At 40.9% G+C, this 22687-nt stretch overlaps 1 protein-coding gene across 2 annotated transcripts in view; it reads right to left on the bottom strand.

Annotated features, from left to right (window-relative positions):
* The window catches only part of CXXC4 (CXXC finger protein 4), a 125513-nt gene that overhangs the window by 19221 nt on the left and 83605 nt on the right, over positions 1 to 22687 (bottom strand). The window contains exons 1-3 of one of the 2 annotated variants that reach the window (XM_027597433.2): positions 6892 to 7060; positions 6699 to 6774; positions 2858 to 4191 (exon numbers count right to left, since the gene is read on the bottom strand). In XM_027597433.2, coding sequence (XP_027453234.1) covers positions 2858 to 3934 — 1077 coding nt within the window. In that variant the 5' untranslated portion in view covers positions 3935 to 4191; positions 6699 to 6774; positions 6892 to 7060. Of the gene's footprint in view, positions 1 to 2857; positions 4192 to 6698; positions 6775 to 6891; positions 7061 to 22687 lie in introns of those variants that run through there. The other variant, XM_027597434.2, reaches the window with a different exon arrangement.

Genomic DNA, 22687 nt, shown 5'->3' on the forward strand with positions numbered 1-22687 from the left:
TGAAAATCTGATTAAACCTCCAGCCTTTGGGATGAGAATAAGTCAAAGGAAAGAAGGACACATGAGGTTTGAAATGATAAATAAGAATATAACTAATGATTATAATGCAAATATTAATCAGTATCCACAATTTAATGCCAACAAATACTATTGCTGACCTTAAACCTGAAGTCCACAGGTATTATCCAAAATGAATCCCCAAATCATTATCCTCAGCTAGGGAGTCTATCCAATCTCTAAAACATCTCCACAGATGATGATAACTTACAAGGAACCAAATTAGAGAAGGAAGCAGGTCAGCAGGGGACTTTTCACCAACCAGCAAACACTGCTCCAGCTTTGGTTCAGTCATGTAAACCCTGTCACTCTGACATGCATCCAGCTGCTTCCCTACAACCACAACTGTGTGGTTGCACATGTGGCTAAGGCTGCCATTGCCTTTCTAAAATAACCTAGAGAGAATCTTAGCCAATTAAAAAAATGAAACAAAACCACCCCCCCCCAAAAAAAAACTTTTTCTTTCCACCAAATAGCATTCTACTAACAATCTTAGCCTTGAGCCATGACCCATTCTCTGGTAGGAAGGGGTATGTTTCTAGGAAAACATCTTCAAAGAGCTCTACAAAGACAGAAATGTGTTTCCCTTCTCACCCACACCCCATTTTCTGAAGATCAACAGAACTTTTATGCACTTGGATTAAAAAAAAAGAAGAAGAAAAGGTAATACTATGGGATCATATGTGATCAAAATGTCTAAGGAATTTAAGCATCACAACAAGTTTGTGGGAAAACTATCCAAAGGAGGAAAAAAAAGGAAATTTGTGAAGTTTGTCTAGACTGATAAATCAGCATAGAAACTTGTGCAGAAAACCTATTGGTACCCACACTAAGCTCCTTCAGAGGGGTTATTTACTAAATAAATCAGAATTATTCAGTGGTCTTACCCACTACATAACCTAAATCAAGATGCAGAGGAGTGCCATGGATCTAGCTGAAGATGTGGCCTACTAGCAATAAGAAATCTGTAATTCTAGATACTATATAGTTCAAGTGGAAAAATAAAAGCCATCTAGTCCTTATCAACTGGGCATTAACAGGAAATTTTAGTATGAACTGAATTTTAATTTCCCATGGGCCTTAGAGACCTAGAGGTAAGTTACAACAAACCAATCCAGAAAACAGAATTCAAAAACTAAAAACGAATTTTTGCCACCTAACAAAAAACAGGGACCTGCATTTTTATAATTGCTGTTATCTTTGTTCAAGCAGAGTTGTCAAAAGACATGTAATAAATAACCCTGGAGTAAAGTCAAACTTTGGACAAAGAGATGGGTTTTCTTAAAAAGAGGAATATATGTAATATTTTGATGGAACTGATCATAATCAATAATGATATCAATATAATACTGTTTTTTTTGAATCCCAAAATGCTTTTTGCTTTGTATATTAATAAAACTTAAACAAATCTATTATCTTATTTGTGTTCAAACCTCCAACAAAATTCTTTAACTTTCCTTTTTTTTTTTTTCATCCTTTCAAAGACCAGTCCTTCGGGGAGGAAACTCCTTTAAGCAGTGCTCACAATTTTTAAAAAGAATGTGCAAGTGCCCCTCTGATGATAACTTGTGAGGGCCAGTCTCATTCTATCATCCAGCCCATAGAATACTCCCAAATGCTAAATCCACCACTTAAATTCTCAAGTATATATGAACATCCTGCCACCTACTCTGTAAATGATATCAAGGGACTAAATATGATTACTTGTCCATACATCTTTGCTGAACATGCCACTAAAATCATTTACCTATGATTGTACATTTTTCCCTTTTTGTTTTGATCACGTTACCATATGAAATTTCCATCAAACACATCACTCTTTGTATTTAACATAATTAAAAGCCTAATTTGACAATTACTTTAGTGACAATCAGTACACTGTCTGATTTAAGGACATATAGGAAAAAGAAATTATTATTGACCATCTAGGGTATCAATCAAAACTGTGTTTGGTTTATAGAAGAATTTTGTGACCACAAAATGATTACTTTGTCAAATGCAGAGCCCAAAGGAAATATTCTTTGGTAACCAAATTTTAGTAATCATTTGTGAGACTATGTAAAACAATTCTTAAATAAAATTGCCATCACCTGTCTGAAATGAACTAATTTGTCCCTTGATTCTAAGTCACATCCCCTTAAAAATTGCAGGTGGTGTTCGGCTTTCTATATTATTTCTGCTTTCTCAAAAAATACCAGATATGCAGAAATGGGAAACAGAAACATTTTTATCATGGTGAAGAGAAAAATTATTCTAGAAGGGGGTAGAACACCCTTTTGAATCCATGTTATTTCAGCTTCAAAGATAACTCTGTGTGGGTGTTTTAATGGAAACACAGGCTTGTGTGCCACAAATGGTGTTCTCACTGTTATAACTGGGCCACTAATAAGTCTCTTAGCCAATAAAACTATATAAAATGTGATGTGTCCAATCCTTTGGGCAGAGATGCTTTTAAAACTAATACTAAGAGGGAGGGGGCATATTAAACCGCGAAGGGGCATTTTTGAGCATACTGAATGTGAAACTTCTGATTTTTTAAACCAATTACATTAGTTTACCACCGCAGATAGGAGGAGCGCACCCCCCATCTGGAGGCCAGTTCCACGCGAAGTGCAGCTGGGGAGGGTGGTTGAGAGGCCGAGCCCTCGCAACCACCTGCAACTGTATCTTACAGCCTGAATGAAGCTTCAGGAAAGGGGTACTGCATCTTCAAGCCAGACAAGAAGCCCTGAAGGGGAGAAGAGAGGGGAGTGAGGAGGGAAGGGGGGAGACTGGGAAACAAGAAATCATCTCCTCTGACCTCTAGCGAAGTGCCAGGTTTTTTCTTTAGCTCTTCACATTTTCTAAATTTGCAGATCTGGTGTCCCGTTTTGCGGTTCCTGCAACTGCTGCAGACGCCACAGTTGATGAGCCTCTTGCAGGGCACGCAGACCCCACACCTTTTCCTCTTCTTCTTGGCCGGGTTGGCTCCGCTAGCTCCCCCTGAGGAGGACGAGGAGGAGGAGGAATGATTCTGCGGGCAGTCTGCCAGATTGGCAATTTGAAACGCACTGTCTGTGACGGCTGCTGAGGCTGCTGCGGGGGAGTGAAGGGCTGTCATGACGATGACCCCTGGAGGTAATGAGATGCCCCCTAAAGCCGGGATAGCGGAAAAAGTCCCCACGCGCTCGGGGAGATTCATTATCTCTGCTTCAGCAGCGCCGCATTTGAGCTTGTTCATGCATTCCCCCGCCAAAGGTCTGCAGTGTTCAGGGGATAAGGTGGAGAGGAAATTAGTATTTGCCATTTGCAACGACGGCTCTGGCGGGCAGCCAGCTTTCCCCAGCCTCTGGGAGTCGTTTCGGTGGTGCATGCTGGTCCTGCTGCCGCCGCCGCCGCCGCCGCCGCCGCCGCCGCCGCCACCGCCACCACCACCGCCGGCGGGGAGGATTGCCGAGGAGGAGGCGGAGGAGGAGGCGGCGGCGGAGGAGGATTTCCTGCCGCCCCCGCCGCCCCCGCCACCGCCCCCGCCGCCCCCGCCGCCGCCGCCGCCCCCGCCGCCGCCCCCGCCCCCGCCGCTGCCCCAGAGCATGGCGGTGGCGGCGGCGGCGGTGGCCGCGTTGTCGCAGTTCCAGGGGGACATGCCGATGCGCGCGGCGGCCGCGGCGGCGGCGGCGCTGCTGGGGAAGATGGGGGTGGTGATGCGCGCGATCTTGGCCGCCTGCGGGAAGGCGCCCCCGTTGGTCTTGTAGAAGGAGGTGGCAAAGGAGCGGTAGCGCTCCATCTCCGAGTTGTAATCCACAAGGCTGTTCAGGGCCCCCTCGGGCAGGTGGCTTTCCTTGGGCAAGCCCGGGGCCTCCGGGCTCGGCCCGGGCTCCACGCAGACATTGGTGTTCATGGTGCAGGGGGGGAAGAAGGGGTGCAGGGTGGAAGTGGGGACCGCCTGGTCCGACACCTGGGTGGGAAAGGGGGGAAGGTGGGGGGGAGGGAAGGGGGTGATGGTGGTGTTGGGGTGGGGGCCGAGGCGGGAGGGGAAAGTGGGTCCGGACGGGGAGAGCAAGGTGAGGACTGCTTTATTCCTCTCTGGGGCGCATTTCCACGGACGGTGAATTCCCAGGCAGCGTCTTCCTTAGCATTATCCTCCAACTGTTACAACTAAAATAAAGAAAGTCATTCCAACGAGCTGCACGAGGAAAAAGATGAAAAATAAATAAACAGCCTCCCTCACTACCCCACCGCAGACACTGAGAGCTCCCACATTCTTCGTCAGGTCGTTTGCATGACAATCATCAAGACGTGACCCCCCCCATTCCCCCCACGCCCCCCCCCCACGCTCTCAACCCACTCCCTCCCTCCCCACAGCACACCACAGCTCCTCCCCCCTATTCTCATAACCCTCCAGAGAAAATGTATTAATAGCCAGGATACCCGGGGAAAGAGGAAAGACGGGGGTGACAAATGCCGAGGGAAAAGGGCAATTGGAGTGCTAAAGACATGCAAATCAGGGGTGGGAGGGCGATACTACCTATAAGCAGAGGGCATTTAAACATTATGAAATGTGTGAACAAGTGCTGCCTGGGCATGCAAATGCTGTAAAGTAGAAAACAGCAATGGCCCTATGAGGAAAATGAACAGGAAATTAGCAAATGAAGTACTGAGAAAGTCTACAATACATCCGAGTATAAACTGTAAGCAAACACAATACAACTGAGAGCTAAGAGACTGCCCACATACAATCTGAACTAAAGAGGCAGGGAAAAAAGAACTACCAGCTGCCACAGTGTCCTTCTGTGTCTGCGGTCATTAGTTTGAATCCCAGCACAGCTGGCTCTGTTAGGGTCTTAATTCAATGGACCAAGGACAGGTCTCAATTGTACAAGCCATTTGGTGGTGGGGCTTGGTGGGAGTAAGAGGGTGGTGTTCTACTTGTTTAAAAGAAAGAAAGAAAGAAAAGAAAGATGGACTAGTTACAAATTTTTTAAAATAATACAAACAATGTCACCGGTTTTAAACCAAGTGCCTGCAGCCTCTGTAAGAATATTCCCAATAATTCCTAATGGAGACTCCTGTCTCTTCCCAAGACAAGAGGAAAGCATGGGACTTTTTTCTTTTCTTTCTTTCTTTTTCTTTTTCTTTTTTTTTTTTTTAAGGCTCTCTCATAGTCACCGGTTTTTACATTGAGTAAAAGATGGGGGGAGGAAGGGAGATCCCTTAAGGTGTTGTTTACCTGAAGAAATAACCATTAAAAAGATTTTCTTTCTTTTGCTCTTTTTAAAAGGAAAGTTTCATGTTAACTGGGTATTTGCATTCATCCCTTTGCTTACAGGCCATTATTATGCTTTGGGAAGAGGTATTTTAGTTGTTTATCACAGAGGAAGAGGTACATCTCAGCCTTTTAAGAAGTAACGCAAAGACATAAAGTGTATATTAACCTAAAAAAAAACAGTTTCTTTGTTTCCAGATTTTTTGGGGGGTAGAATATCTTTTTGTGACATCTTTTGAAGCCCACATATTGGTCTGGAATATGGAGTTCAGGGAATTCTAAATGGGGGCCCAGTAGTCTCAGTCTCAAATATTCAGTTCGAAATGGATATCAATTATAGTAATTATGCTTATAATTAGATTAATGAACCATGTATGCCCAAACTCCAAGTGCAAAAACTTCAAGACCTGCTGATGAGGTGCCCTAAAAAGAGGGGTTTACGTAAACAAATCCCTATTAGGCAAACTAAATCAAGATAAGGAACCTCACCCCAGGCTGGATTAGAAGCTAGCAGGCATCTTTCAATCACAGCAAGTCCCTAATCACTCAGGAACCACCTCTGTGGTTTCGCATTAAGGAAAACTGCTCCCTTCAGAGGTCTGATGGCAATACAAAGGGTGCCCCCAAAATGCTCCTGGCTAAATATTCTTGATGCTTGGAAGGGGGTAGGGGAAGACATGGCAAGAATATGCATATAGCTTCAGTTTCTGCGAATCACATTGTAACTGCAAGACCATAATAACTGCTACTCAGTAAAAACTAGTTATGCCAACCATGCATTAGCTACCACATTGAGTGGAGGGGGAAAAAATTCAGTATTTTAGTCTTTTGACCTTGTTCCAAATAAATAAATAATTTAATGTCCCTTTTCCAGAGTATTAGAGTGCTGTTTGCAAACAGAAGCTTTCCTTGCTTTTCTTATTGCCATCACCTCCCCCTTCCTCCCTCAAGGTTTAATGCCACCAGAAACTGTAGAAAATGATTGTGCCCAGTATCCAGGTCATTATTGTTTAATCAATGCATCTCTGGAGCATGAAAAAGGTACCTAAGCCACAGCTATTGTTTGGATTTTCTTTAAAAAACAAAATAAAACACACACAAATAACTGTAGTCCTATTCCGAAGCTAAATTAGACAACCATACTTCATGATCCTGTTTTGCCTTTAAACAATGTGACTGTACATGCCTAATATTGTATGTCTGGTCTACCAGAGACATAGAGATCAAAGGTCATATTTAACATTCAGGAGGAGGGGCGGGTGCAGATTAATTAATAAATTAATACAGCGACGCCTTTTATTGCTGGAGTCCAGCATTAATAATCTACTTTTACAATCCCAACGGACAGCAAACATTTAAGAGAAAAAAAGCCAGAGAAAGAGAAAGAACAATCACTTACCAGTCTCTTTTTATTTGGGGAGCCTTAGAATTTGCAGACGCTGCTAGTCTGCCTTTAATTAGTTGCACATCACCCCCTAACACAAAGAAACACAAATCCAGATGTGTCTTGGCAGCTCCCAATTACAACTTTAATACTTGTAAACAAACTGTTGGGGGGGGGATAAATAAATATGCGGATCAAAAAAAAATACCTGTAAATGGCTTTTTTTTTTTCTTGTTGCAGAGAGAAGGAGGAGGAGATGGTGTTAGTGGTGGGGGTGGAAGGAGGAGGAGGGGGGAGAGGAAAGAGCCGAGTGTGAGTGTATGTGTGAGAGCGCGGGGCTGTTCTCGGTGGTCTCTCCTCTCCCAGCGCGTTGCTCTCCGTCCGTCTCCAGTCGCTGTGTGCGAGGGAGGGAGGGAGCCGGGGAGTCTCTCTCTCTCTCTCTCTCTCTCCCCTCTCTCTCTCTCTCTCACCCTCCCCCCTTCCCTCTCTGTTTGTGTGTGTGCGTGTGTGTGGTTGCTGGGGGAGGGGAGCGCGAGAGAAAGGCGAGGGAGGAGGTGTAGAGGCTGGGGGCGGGGGCGGGGGGGGTGATTGGCGCCGAGGTGAGGAGGACGCAGGGACGTGGACACCTACTGATGATTGGCTGCAAATTACACGGGGAACAAGAGGCGCACGCGGGCCAGCGCTCCCCTTCACAAATCCTCTCCTCGGCGGAGGAGCCACGTTTCCCTGCTGGCCTGCCGTTCGCCCTCCCTCCGGGCGCCCGGCTCTTCTGCTCAGCCGCCCAGCACAGAGGGCCGTTGATTATTTTCTTTTGCTCTCAGAGATAATTGTTTGGAAGGGATGGAAAGAGGGCGTTTCCGCCACTCTCTCTCTCTGCGTGTGTGTGTGTGTGTGTGTGCGCGCGCGCGCGGGTGTGCGGGTGTGTGTGTAAATAAACTTGTCTGGGTTTTCTGGCTGGGTTGAGAAAAGGAGTACAAGAAACAGAAAAGGTCGCGTTTGTTTGAAGAATGCTCTTAGTTCGTACCCTATCGCATGGCTTTTAAGTAATTTTCCTGGTGTACCCAGAAAGACTTAAAAAAAAAAAATCATATCACTTGGGTCTTTAAAGTAAGGGAAAACGGATCAGTGTTCTGGTTGTCCGGATCTTTTAAATATTATTATGCCAGAATGTGAAAAAATTGGGGATGTGATGCTTGACCGATCTCAAAATCAATCTCAATCCCTCTCTCTCTCTCTCTTCTCTTTCTCCCCTCCCTCCTCTCTTCTTCTCTTCATTTCTCCTCTCTCTCTCTCTTCCAATCCCCTTCTTTTCTGTGCCATCTGGTACTTTCAAGTATTAACTCAGATTTTTAACGTTCTGCCCTATTTTTAATTTCAAACTTTACTTAAAAACTACTCTTATATCTGCATTAATTGATTTCATACTAGTATGAATTCTTGACGCTTGAGAAAAATTGTTTAATAATTGACAGATAAATCTTTTACTACAGGTCACGTATAAATAAAACTCATAAATGCAGCTGTGAATTAACTTTTTCACTGCTGCCTTCAAGAAAATGAGATATTCCTGGATTCATACTATCCTACTATTGAAATGAAGTACGCTCTAGTGGAAATGGTTATGAAATAATATATAAAATGGGTATCTTTTTTGATAATAATTTCCTAAGAGTGGCTTAGAAGCTACAGAAGTAGAAAAGAAATTAGACTGACTAAATTGGTAATATAAAGTCTTGTATTAAAATTAAAACTATATTCTAGAATAATGCAGTAGTTCCAGAGAAGGAGGAAAAGTATAATGAGTTGTCTCTTTTATTATGACAAAATGCTGAAAAGACATTTTAAACCATTTTGTATTTGAATTTTCAAAAGATTGACCTTGACCATATCAAGATTGTGTCTTTTTTTTCCTAATCTTTTTTCTTTTTTGAGCTGAGCATCATAGGAAATTGATCAGCAAAATGTAGGTGCTTTTTAATGAGTGAAAACATACTGTAAAGCTGATAGATTCTTAAACATCTTTTCAAGATATTTATAATGCCAGTCCAATGATAGAAGTTTTGAAGTTTGTAAATGAACAATTTTTAAAATCAAAACACCATGCTTTCTCATGCCAAATTTGCTTTCCTTTTCAGAATACACCAAGCTCACTTTCAAAATGAAAACCTAAGCAAATAAGGAAATAAGCTTTAAGTTCCAAAGAATTTTTTTTTCTAACTCACAAAGGAGAAACTCCAGAATATTTAATCTTAATTAATAAGAGATACTATTAATGACCCATTTATATCAGATCTTTACTGATCTGCAGATATTTTATTTTGTCCTTGCAATGACTCTCTGAAGTAATTATTTCCATTTTTACAAATAAGTAAATTGAGGCCCATAGAAATTAGACAACCTAGATCGAGTCATAGAGTTAGTATGGGCGCCTGGGTGGCTCAGTCGTTAATCGTCTGCCTTTGGCTCAGGTCATGATCCCAGGGTCCTGGGATCCAGCCCCGCATCCGGCTCTCTGCTCGGGAAGCCTGCTTCTCCCTCTCCCACTCCCCCTGCTTGTGTTCCCTCTCTCGCTGTGTGTCTCTCTGTCAAATAAATAAAGTCTTTAAAATAAATAAATAAATGAATAAATAAATAAATAATGTTAGTATGTAACAAGGCTAAAATTTGTACCCAGTCCGGTCTATTTCCAAAGCCTTATGCTTCTAACCTTTATCCTAGTTTCATGATTGGGAATTAATTAATCAATAAACCCTCTCTGCATACTAGAAACTTAGCTTTAATTATGAGCATAGGTCCCTTATTAATATGACATTAATTGCACGTATAGAACAAATTATAAAATATACCTCATGGCCCTAATGGTACATCATTTTCTTTCCTTAGGGAATTGATTACATCCTTAGCCAAATGTGATAAAGAGAAATATCTCTTTTCTGGTCTACCTCTTATCCATTATTATTATTATTATTAATAACAATAATAATAGTTTTGCCACTTGCATATCTGCCATGTTTCACACTACTCCTTGTCCTATGTTGCCTGCTCCAGATGATGTGTCAGGGTTTTTGCAACAATTGCTGAGAACACTTGATTCTATGTTAACTCTCCTTCGGAATCCACGGTTCTGTAAGTACTAAAACTTAAGGTTTGTTCCCTCTGCAAAATGTCTGCTACAGCTTGCAATTACCTGGAAGTGGTTTGTGCCTTTACTCTGCTTTATGTGTTTTGTGATCTGAAGTAGGAGTACAGGGGCTTCATTTATATCTTCATGGGAAAATGCAAAATTCCACCTTGAGTATCACCTGAAAAAGTATCCTCTACTCTTCAAACATTTTGTAATGTGCTATGAAATGTCTTTAAAGCATTGCTGCTTTCCATCATGCTCATGATCAGTATCATCATCATTATCCCAGAATCTCTAAAAAGGTAGCTTATCTGTTGTGACAAAATAGATTCCAAAATGTATCAGCACAAAGACCATAGGAGTCTATTTTTTGCTCATGAAACAGCCCAGGATGGGAATTTCAGATCAGAAGACCACTCTCCTCTATGAGTGATTCATGGTTCCAGTTTGCTTCCATCTTGGGACTTTGCGGTCCCCAAAGGACCGCTCATCAACTACATCAAGCAAGCAGAAGGGCATGGAGGAGGCCCAATCCCTTCTTAAAGCCCTTGGTCTTGAAGTGACCCACAGAGCTGCAATTCACAGGCAATTGTCAAGAATTGTCACATATCACAACCAGCTGCAAAGACTGCTGGGCAGTCACTTCCTAGATGTAACTCTATTACTGTGGAGTAGAGAAACAATTTTGGTGGATAGCTGGCAGTTTCCCCCACAGAGTAACAGTGGACAGAGAATAACCTGCTGGAGAGGTTAAATAGACCACACAGCCCTGAACTGACCTTAAGATTCCTCTTCCCCTAAGAGCATTTTTGCTGATTACCACCCCTAGAGATTACCATTAAGAGCAGTCTTAATGACTTTGGGGAAAGTTTGGCAACTACGAATAAATTGCATTGCTTAAATACCTGTAGGACAGCCAAAGCATGGTTAGAATATTCAAACAAGAATTCACTAAAGAATAAAGAAAGCTTAAGTAACACAAGCAGAAGAAATACCATAAATATAAAATAAACCGACTTGGAGATAAATCTTAGGCATTAGCAGCTCACTTGCTGGTGTTTTCAAAACCTGGAGGTAACATTTAACCCCCCAACCAGTAATGTGTTCCCCATGAACCACACAAAATACCCACCATCCAGGTTAGGAAAGTTATGTGGAGCTCTCTCACCTAACATTCTAGGACCCACCTTCCCAAATGGTGTTAGCAGTCTCTGAGGACTGCCTCTTTCCATAGTAATTCACACTGTAAGTAATAATAATACAATAGTCACATCCTTCATAGAAGAAATATACCAATAACACAAATAGGGAATAATTTCTTTAACTCTTCTTTGGAGCTACCTGGGAATTTTATTTATCTGTCTCCTTTACCAAAAGTTGAGATCCTTGATATCAGGAATTGTGTCTAGTTCAGTTTTGTGTCCTAGCTCGTACAAGCTTGACACATGGTAGGTTCCTAACATTCTGTTTATGCACTCTGAAGGAAAGCGGCATACAGAAAACATGGAAGTAAGTTCCCCACTCTTTGTAGGATAAAAATGCAGGTTTCATACAATGGCATTCAGAGCCCTTCTCCAATTTGCCCTACTTTTTTTTTTTTAAGATTTTTTATTTATTTGAGACAGAGAATGAGATAGAGAGAGAGAGCATGAGAGGGGGGAGGACCAGAGGGAGAAGCAGACTCCCCGCTGAGCAGGGAGCCCAACACGGGACTTGATCCAGGAACTCCAGGATCATGACCTGAGCCGAAGGCAGTCGCCTAACCAACTGAGCCACCCAGGTGCCCTTGCCCTACCTTTTGAATCTCATCACTTATTATAAGTTGCAAGAACTCCCTACCCCAGCATATCCACTTCTCCCAGACAGTGTTGTTCACTTTACCATGACCTTAAAAAATCAAAAACCAAAACAAAAATCTTTACTTAAAGAATCATAAGCTAAGAGGAAGTACTGTCATTTACATAAAAGAGACTTTTCCTTGTAGTGAATTACTATACTATAATGAAATAACATTTTTAAATCCTGTAGTGAACATTTTCCAGAAAATTTTTAGAGATGTTCTTGGTGACTCAACAAGTGGAATTTGATAATATTAGCTCTTAAAATCAATATTCTGCACACCTGGTATTTTCTTTCACTTTTAATTAAATATCGATACATCATTATCACAATGCTGACCTTCATATTTGAAGCTGATACTCTTAACCTGCCAACAACAGGTCATGTGCTTTAAGCTGTTTTCCAGCAATAATAAATTTGTCTCAAGCTATCTACACTCTCTGGCCTTGTCTTTCTAATGACTAACAGGATGAATTTATGAAATGGCTGGCCACTGTTAAGGATAAAATCTGTGACTGTTGAGGATAATGAAAATAATGGGTTCACAGGGTTAAGCCCATTACGTTGGCCTCATTAGCACCATATTCAAATCAACCACACTAATCAAGGACACACATTCACCTATTTTTACATACAGTCTGGACACTAGACAGATATGTACCAAATACTATTCTGGTTGTTCATTTTTAGAATTGTTCTTCACAAGGCCTAATTTGGTCTAGGCCCATTCTTATTTCTTCATGGCACTCCTTCTCGTTATGTAAATTCTCATTTCTATAAAATTACATCTTTGATATGCCCCTGTAGTATAATAGTTATCCACACACACAGAATCCTGTACAAATGAAATAATAATAGGCTAGGAAGGGAAGTCTCCAGAAGAACACTTCCTCTGTAGCCTCCCTAACTGGCTTGGTTTTGCTAAGGTATCGGCTTCCTTGTACTTTGCCATGACTATTTCATGTGTTTTCTTCATTGGATTATTAAAAAAAAAACACGAGCAATAATGTCACAGACATTTTTTCAAAGTATTCACTTGTGAAGGAAATAATGGATCAATTTTGGTACAAAACACCAAGTCCTGGTAAGTAGCTTACGGATGCTAACAGATCTAAATGTAGATTTGCAATTTGAGCCCCAAGTTGCTCAGCAGGGTCTCTCTTTTTCTGTCTGGAAGTCTCAAGGCCCCCTTCATTGGCCTTTCTCCCAGGAAAATTTGCTTTAGACATGGAGCTGTGTGCTTTCTTGAAAGCGTATTTCTCCAGATAGATGAGTAATGATAAAGTCACATGAAGTCTGGAAATCTTGTGAAATTGGCAAGTGTGAGCTGACCAGAAAACACTTCCCGCACCTCTGTCAACAAGCACTCTGTGTCACAGCAGTCCATGCTTCCTGACAGGGGGTCCACAACGTGGCAGCGTGGGCTCCTTCTGCTTTCAGCCATTCTCTTCTGCACTCGAGTCTCACCTGCCAGGATTTACAGGACACCGGAAAACAAGTAACAGAGTCTCCTTTCTCTTACTCCTCTCCTGACTCTCACCCCAAACCTCAAACCCAGTACCTCGGATGACCAACGTTCTCCTTAGCTCGAAGACAAGAGGTGGGCTTTTGTTTAAAATGAATTTATTTGCAGAAGCTGGACATGTTGTAAATAGGCTTGTGAATCTTCAAGTTACCTGACAGGACTTGCCCAATTATTTAAAACAAAAAAATCTCCAAGAATTTTAATAATAAAGCTATTTCTAAAATTTACTTTTTAGAGACATACAATTAGGCTTAGGACAGTCATGCTTCTTAAGCTCTATCGCATCTTGAAATTAAGTTTATTTTAAACCATTTTCTATTAAACAATGTTCATTGAAATCACCATTTTTGAATGTGACAGTTTTAAATACAATAAAGACATTTTTCATAACAAGTTTTTGATTTTTTTTCTCCTGAACTCAGAAATTTTGACTTCCAGTGTAACCTGGATATCCCTACTTGCAAAAACACAGGCGTCTGATATTGCTGTCACTATTATATTTTAAATTAAAACCATTTTTTTATTCTTGATTTTTTAAAATGTCTGTTTCCATTGTTTAGTTTATCTTCAGTTAACCCTTTTCAAAATAAAGGATTATTATCTTTCTTTGTTGAGAGGAAGAATTCAGGATAATGTCCCTGAGTTGTTAATGTTTAGTCCAGGAAGGGTTTTTTTGTTTTTCGTTTTTTGTTTTTTGTTTTTTCCAATGCTGATCTTTGTTATGCCGTAGTTATAGCAACAAGAAGAGTTCCTTCTGTCTGTCTGTGGTGTTCTCTTTCCAAACTAATGACAGTCTTTTCTATGCTGTTGTATAGTATGGAGAATGCTTTATGTGCATCAATTTCTTGATTTATTGATGTGTTTAGTGAAACCAGGAATTCAAATGGCAATATTTTAAATAAATGAAATTAATTTAAATGGAATTTGCATATTATATATATTTGTGGGGTTTGGCTCATTCATTTAGATATTTTTCCATTTTGTCTTTAAGCTTCCTTCATCAGCTTGCAGTTTAACTTCTCAAAGATCAAGTTTATTTATCCTATCATTATATCCTTAATGTAAACATGGAGAAAGAGAAAGAGAGATTGGAAGAGAGAGCTAGGGAAGCCATCCTTAGGGGAGTAATGTGTTGTGAGAACATGTGGTTTGTCTGCCAAACTGGGCCACACAATCTCACTATGACCTTGGCCATTCTAAGTCTCATTTTACTGATCTGAAATATCAGTTTAATTATAGTAATTACCTATCTCACAGGGTTTGTGAGGTTTAATTAATGTTAGCAGAGTGTTGGAGCTATTTAGTAGAACAGTACTATAAAAGGCAAACTACCTGAAAATCACAACTCCCTCCTCCCCACATGGTACTTAATTTTCTACACTCTTTTTTCTTTTTTCTTCAGACTTAATATCACATTATTGTTTTTTCCCTCCCCTCCCTATCTCTATCAATGGTCTTTCCTACTTGGGACTTGCCTTGGATGAAGCACATGGTCTCTGTTCCCTTTCTCTCTGTTGTCTATCTCCTCCAAGAGCTGAGACATCCCTGAGCCCAACAGGATCAGGAGAACTGCAGTAGGTGAGTAAGCAGCTGTGGCTGTGCACTGGCCTCAAGTCAGAGTCACAGACACCCCCCCCCAACAATTTGAATTTGGGCCTCAAACACCTTTTGCTTGGATTCATGGTCTTAGCCAAGTTAGACCTCCAATCTTTTTCCAAATATTGGGAGATCTGAAAACCCCGTGTCTACATTTCCTTCTGGAAATAGTATCTGGAGCTGTGATTAGATATGGGGTCTCTAGTTTGTCTCCCTATTCTCTAACACTTGCCCCGCTAAACATTGGAATGTGCAACTCAGGGCCTTGGAGTACATTTGTGCTAGCTGTTCACTGCACAACAATGCCTGGCCAAATGGACAAGTAGGGGCTGGAATCCAGCCCATTGTGCTGCTTGCCAAGCCATGTTCTAGTGGGTCTAATTTGCACAAAGGCATTCTAGGGACCAGAAGTGGCCTTGTCAGTTTCCCAGCTATAAGTCAATTAAATTACAACAGTGACAGGGGCGCCTGGGTAGCTCAGTCAGTTGAGCGTCTGACTCGATTTCGGCTCAGGTCATGATCTCAGGGTTGTGGGATCGAGCCCTTCGTCTGGCTCTGTGCTTAGTGGGGAGTCTGCTTGGGATTCTCTCTCTCCCTCTCTTGCCACTCCTCCCCCCCAAAAAAAAATACCCAGCAACTGCCAGACTGCCACAGTGACCTTAATTAGTATTAAAAAATTAACATCCCGTCTGAAATTATACCCCGCAAGACTATATGAAGCTTAAAATCATATTCAGTTTTATCTTTCACCCCTGCCCCGCTTCTTTTGTGGACTCATTTGTACCTAAAACACATTCCATCATGAACTACTTTTAAAATGGGATGTAAACAGAATGAAAATTTTAGTTGTGTTAACTCACTCTGGCTGAAATAGGAATTATATTTAAATAAAAATTAAGAAAATGATTAAAAGTGTAATATATATTGGATAGTGGTAATAATGATATTTCTTTCTTTGGGGACAACCGCTCTTTGAAAGAGGAACCACTTGTTTACACCCTATTCTCTGTTAATTGCTAACATTTTGTAATGGTAGCAGTGCTTGAAAGAGCAGCTGTTTTTAACTATTAGTAACTTGACTCTCTTAAAATGATGATGATTTGATGGCATTTCCTTTTGAAAGTTTCTAATTTTAGAGCTTATTCTATTCCCTGCAATGTTTGCTACCCTATATTAGTGAAAAAGAAATGTTAGCCAATGGCAGCACTAATTGATTTGCACTCCTTTCTTTACCAAATTTCAGGAGTCCAAAATTTGAACAAGGTCCAATGATAGCTAACCTCTAGATATTTTCCTGTCCACTAATCTATTTGCAAAAGAAACCCAGATATGTATATCCTTCCTTTATACACAACATAATAGAACTTTATTCTTCCACCGTAGAGAGAAGCAAGGTTTTCAGATTTCTACTCACTAAATGTAAGAGAAAATTACTCATACTGGTTTGAATGATGAGGTCCCAGATAGGGCAGGCTTCAGGCGTGGAACAATCAGTGTGTTATGGGTGGTTCAGCTTCTTTCCATCTCTTCCCTCAATCATCCCCATCACCTTGGCTCTTCCCTCAGGCAGGTTTCCCTCACAGTTACTGCTACAGCAGTTCCAATCATCATTTCCAGGCATTAAAAGATTTCAAGGAAAGAAAAGGACTGTCTTTTTGTGTCTACATCTTCAGAGCAATAAAATCTAGAAGCACTAAGGCTGACTTCTGCTAAAATCTCATTAGCCCAAATTAGGTCACATGCCCACACCTACACCAAACTCTCTCAAAAAGAATGAGATTGACTCAGTCTTACAAGTACCTACGATCCCTGGAGCTAGCGATATCATCCTGAAGCACATGACCGTGTGGAGGATAAGAAATATCTAAACATAATCATGGTTCAATTGAGAAAGAGGAAGAAGGAGGTGGGGCCTGGGTAGATGCTGGTGGGACGAGTATCAGCGTCTGCTGTTGCCCTTATATAACGCCATCACTTCGTTTCTGTTCTCTTGGAAAAGCTAACCATCCCTAAATCTCATGAATCATGCCAGATTATAGATGATAAGAAGAAGTCAGCTTATGGATGTCAGCATTTTATCATGAGTGAATAAGTGAATTATAATTCCAGTTATGACTGTCTGTAAGTAGAGCTTGTTCTTAGCAACACGGCTTTCTTAGCAAAGTTTTGTCAACCTATCGCTACTCTCATCTTTGTCTCAGAACTTCTGTGCTGTCCTATACAAATCAGGGCATATCGAATCTTCAGATACAACGGGTAGGGTTTAAAACTCTGGATATGCGGAGAAAGCAGAGACAGTGAAGAAGTTAAAATAAATTAAGAGAAGTGGTAACATTTTTAAGGTACAGCACATCAATTTCCATAACTAAATCCATCATAAATAATTTCCTTTTTTACCTTCTGCTGGCCATTAAAACCGTTTCTTTAACATATTTGCAAGGTATAAGAAGCAAAATAAATAGCCAGTCTTTAAAATTTCAAGTTGATCCCCAAACTGACTCAAATTTGCAAAAATCTGGCATAATTTAAAAGTAAATAAATAGAAGCAACACTTAGCAGAAGGTTCCTAACATAAACAAAGCTGTGCACGTTTTGTTTATTTATGGGATCCATGCAAAGTGTCATATTCATTTAAAAATATTCAGCACAAGAGTGATTGATTTAAAAAATTGAATAGAATTAAGGAGTCTAAGCATCCCTTAAACCTAAAAGTTTGGAAAAGGAAGACTGACTAGTTCTTGTAATATTATACTTGGGAAAACATTTTTCCCCTTTACGTCTGTTCAGAGTTTTTTAAAAGGATGATTGTGAGAAAGATAGCCACCATTTCTCAATAGTGCATATAAATTGGGAGTGACAAACTCCACCCTTCATATAACACTTGAATGCTGCTCCAGGTAAAGTATTGAAATATAAGTGTGAACTCTCCTATATTAGTATTTTTCATTCAATGAACTTTTACGATGCTCCCAAAAGACAAAACACTTTAAAATACTTAACCTTGTGGAACTCAGTTCTACTGTCGTCTCCGTATTCAGCTGATGGTTATTCACTCTTCCTTTCCAGCCTGAATTATTCCCTATCGTATTTTCATTGAATAAACATTCCTTAACCACCAGTTATGTGACCAGTGTCGTGTGAAGTACTGAGGGAATGAAAAACAGCCCTGGAGAAACTAATAGTCTAACAGAGAATACTTAGACAAGGAGAAAACACACACACACACACACACACACACACACACACACATCTAATGACGATCATCCCACTTCTTTTTTCGCAAGAAGAATTTAAGTGAACAGGTAAAATGTAAAACAGATTCTGACAACTTCTATATTGAAAAGGTAAATAGAGGGCAATGGCAGCAAACAGGAATGACTGGACAATTTGAGGGTTGGGATGCTCTTCAGAAAGACCTCACAAAGAAGTCTTCTCTGAATTGAAATGACTAACAAATGGAGAAGAGGAGAAAGAACATTCAGTGTAAAGGAAATAGTGTAAGCAAAAGCTGAGGGAACACAGCACATAATCAGAGCCCACAAATGGCATGTTGTTGAATGTGGCTTACATAAAGGGTCTCCCAAGAAGAGAAAAAGTGATGGGTAATGAAACCCTGGAAGAAGAATAGGGTCAAATGGCATAAAATCTTTAACGTTATCCTGAGGAAAAAAGACTTTTCTCATGGTAAAAAAAAAAAGCCACTAAATGTTTTGAGTACAGGACATTTACTATTAGCAGTTTTGTTAGTTTGTTTTTAACGTCCCTCTGACTTCCATTGGAGAAGATGATTTGGAGTGAGGAGAGATATCGTGTCCCTTGAGGGCATTTTATTTATTTTATTTATTTTTAAGATTTATTTATTTATTTGAGAGAGAGAGTGAGAGGGAGAGAGAGAGAGCAGGGGGAGGGGCAGTGAAAGGCAGAGAAAGCCCCAAGCAGACCCCCTGCTGACCATGGAGCCCAACACACAGCTGGATCCCAGGACCCTGAGATCATGACCTGAGCTGAAATCAAGAGTGGGCCCATTAACCCACTGAGCCACCCAGGTGCCCCCTTTGAGGGCATTTTAGATTCAGATTCCTGCCACAGAATAGAACAGGAAGGAGACCACGTAGAAAATTTTTGGAATGCCTAGATTTTATTTAAGGGACAGATAAGTTTCAGAAGACAAGTAAGGTGACTCAGAAAGAGTCATCAGGAAAGGAGATAGTAACAGGAAATCCCAAAAGGAAGGGTATTCCTAAATTGCTAAGTGGTCCACAGAAATAATGATGCTGAATAATCCAAAAAACCTTGAAAGAAGTGGCCAAGGGGCAATCCAAGGGTTGTATTCAGAGCAGTTTTATTTTCATCATTAATTGGTTTGGGAAGAGAAGGCAGATTCCTTTTACTATTACTGCTCTGAGCGCAACCCCACAATTGGTGTCTGCTCACTCATGTGCCAAAATCATGGTTATTTTATAATTTATTTTATGGGAAACTATTATTTATATGATATGGAAAAACAGAAACTAGAGGTGCCTGCTAATATATTGGAGCTTGTCCCATACAGAGGCCAACAAATTTGGCAATAAGAAGGACTTTTTGCATTTGAGAGAAGAGTTTCAAAGGCTTTGTGGTTACATGATAACCATGTAGTTAAGACCATCTTTTTTCTAGGGACACCTGGGTGGCTCAGTCGGTTAAGTGTTGGCCTTCGGCTCAGGTCATAGTCTCGGGGTCCTGGGATCGAGCCCCGAGTCGGGAGTCGGGCTCTGCCTTCAGAGGGGAGTCTGCTTCTCCCTCTCCCTTTCCCTCTCTCTCTCTCTCTCTCCAACAAATAAATAAAATTAAAAAAAAAAAAAGGACCATCTGTTTTCTAGTCTCCACACCTTCATCAAGATAATGAAGAGAGGTTCATAGATTCCAACCTTTGTGTCCTTCCTAATATTCGCCTCCTTGTCAGAACTTATCAGGATCATCAGGACTCATATCCAATGCACTTTATCACTACTTTGGTCAGTCACAATGAGAAACCCTGATTCCCAGGAGAGTTCATTTTCCACATTCTCATTTCCATATAGCTCTGCACATCCACATTTCAGTAGCTGTCTGTCTGTCTCCTGAGACTGATTGTCTATTAGCAAACCCCCACCCTCATGTCCTCAACAACCTCTCTGAAAGCTCTCGTCATTTTCTTGCTCCTGCTGAAATGTGGTTCCTTTAGAGACACTGCAGGCCCTGCAGCTCTCACACATGGTGAACTAGGGAAGGTTCATCCTTGCTCTTCATTGCCACTTATGGACTACTAGTCTATGCTCTCCAATGCCTCCCTTCCCTGCTTTAATATTAATGCCATCACACCACACCATCTACTTCTGGTTCTTTTTAAGTGGCTCAGTTGGTTAAGCAACTGCCTTCAGCTCAGGTCATGATCCTGGAGTCCCGGGATTGAGTCCCACATCGGGCTCCCTGCTCAGCAGGGAGTCTGCTTCTCCCTCGGACCCTCTTCCCTCTCGTGCTCTCTATCTCTCATTCTCTCTCTCTCAAATAAATAAATAAAATCTAAAAAAATAAAAATCATCTTAAGGACTTTGAGGTTCACCTCAATCTTTGACAAATTTATCTTTAGCTCCTGGCTCACTCTACCACAGGTCTTTCCTTGATTCTGAGGGATTTCAGTATTCAGGTATATAATTCTCCAAGGACTCTTTCTGCCTCGCCATCCCCCTCCAATGATGGTTTCTTTCACCTTACCTCAGTCACTGACCTCTATGGTCACACAGACCCTAGATCCACTGTCTACTTGTCACCTTCTGACTTTCTAGATCCTCAAATCCTCGGTTCCCAAATATCTTTCAACCTCCTTCTCATCAGACCTCCAATCTATTGATCCTACTACCACCATTTCCCTTACCCATCATGGCCTTCACTTCCTTCCATACTCAGCTTAGTCAATCATTATAAGCACTCCCTTGTGAACGTTCTCAACTTTCCATGAGCAATCATTTTGAATACTCTTTCATATATCTTAATCCACTGGCTTTCTTCTTGCGAAACTTGCTAAGCAAAATCCTTACCCTTGTTAAACACAGCTCTGTAACTCCTTCGTTCCTGTACCTGAATAGCTGAATGTGGCTGTTTGATACCATGATTGATAAGAAATATATATTTCTCATGTGAACAACAAGAATATATTTCTCATATGTATTTGGTCTTTGTCTACATACAGTTCCTGGCTCACCAGTCCTAAAACCCTTGGAATTTCCTAAGTATTGAGAGTGATAAATGTGTCTTTTGTTATATTAATGAAGGTGACTTTTAGACCCCATCCAAGGGTGGAGGCTGGTTGCCAGGAGGACCAACCACATGATTAGAAGTTTGGAACATTTAGTCCCCCACCCCCAACACAATTCTGACCTCTGGGGAGGTGAGAGGGGCTGGAGGTTGAATCAGCCAATGGTCAATGACTTAGTCAATCATGACTATGCAATGAAGCCTTCATAAAAACCCAAAATGGTTCAGAAAGCTTCTGGGTTGGTGAACACATGGAGATTGGGACAAGTGGTGTGCCCTCAGAGGGTATGAAGGCCCTTGCTTTATACTTCACCCTATATATCTTTTCATTTGGCTGTTGATTTGTGTCCTTTATTATATTCTTTAACAAACTGGTACACATAAGTGTTTCCCTGAATTCTGTAAGCCACTTCAGCAAATTAAAAGAACCTCAGGAGGAAGTCACTGGAACCTCCTATCTGAGGCTCAGGTAACGGCCTGGGGCTTGTGAAGTGGTGGTAGGAGGGACAGATTTGTACAACTGGACCCTTAACCTATGGAATCTGATGCTATCTCCAAGCAGAAAGTGTTAGTATTAAGTGGAATTTAATTCTCAGACACCCTGGTGATGTCCAAGAATTGCTTTGTATTGTGTTGCCAGGGGACAACCCCCCTACCCCAATACTTGAACTGAAATTGGGAAGAGTTGGTGTCAGTAGAGGCTGGGAAAAAAAATGTACAAATCTCTGTCTCACTTTAACTTCATGGCAATTAGTCATAAGTGGGCATTTAATGTTGCAAAACAATTATGCTACTTTTACTCTTCCTCTTTCCTCTGTTTCATATTCTTCTCAAACCCTGAACACCAATTCCCTATTTTTTATTTCAGTTCTCTGCTTTCATTGAGTTCATGAAAACTATAAGAATAAAAATCTATGAGCTCCCACCATCACATCTACTCATCTTCTAGAAAGAGTACACAGACATTTTTCCTTTCCTCTTAGTGGAATAAACTCTAAGTGTTCCTATTTGAAGTCAAACCCTCTGCATTTTCACTAATCTATTTGCTCTGGCCCCACCTCAGAACCTCATTCCTGAAGTTTTCCCCTCTCTTGAATCATTAAATTATTTCTCTCAATTGTACTATTTCCATTAGTATACACATATATACATATATAATATGTATATATAGTACATATATGTATCTACGTATACATATATGTGTGTCTGTGTATACATAGACACACATATATGTATATGTGTATATTCCCATTTTAACCCCATTCCTCGTTCTACCTAGAGCTCATTCATCTTTTGATAGAAAATTTCTTGAAAGAATCACATATATACAATGTTACAGATTCCCTCTTTCTTTTACCTGTGAAACTGACTCCAGTCAGTCTTTTGTCAAGATTTCCAATGACTTGTGCCTTGTTAAATCCAAGATCAATTTCAGTCTTCCTCTTTTTTGACCCATCAAAAGCATTTGGTATTTTCTTCACATGGCTTTTAGGAAACCAGTCTCCTGGTTTACCTTCTACCTTGATAACCTCTTAGCCCTGAAGTGACCCAAGGTCTACTCTTTAGAATGCTTTGCTTATCTATGTACACTCACACCCTTGCTTATCCCAGCCAACCTCATGGTTTTAAATTTCATCTATATCC

This window comes from Zalophus californianus, chromosome 2 (assembly GCF_009762305.2).
Source record: "Zalophus californianus isolate mZalCal1 chromosome 2, mZalCal1.pri.v2, whole genome shotgun sequence".
NCBI lineage: Eukaryota > Metazoa > Chordata > Mammalia > Carnivora > Otariidae > Zalophus > Zalophus californianus.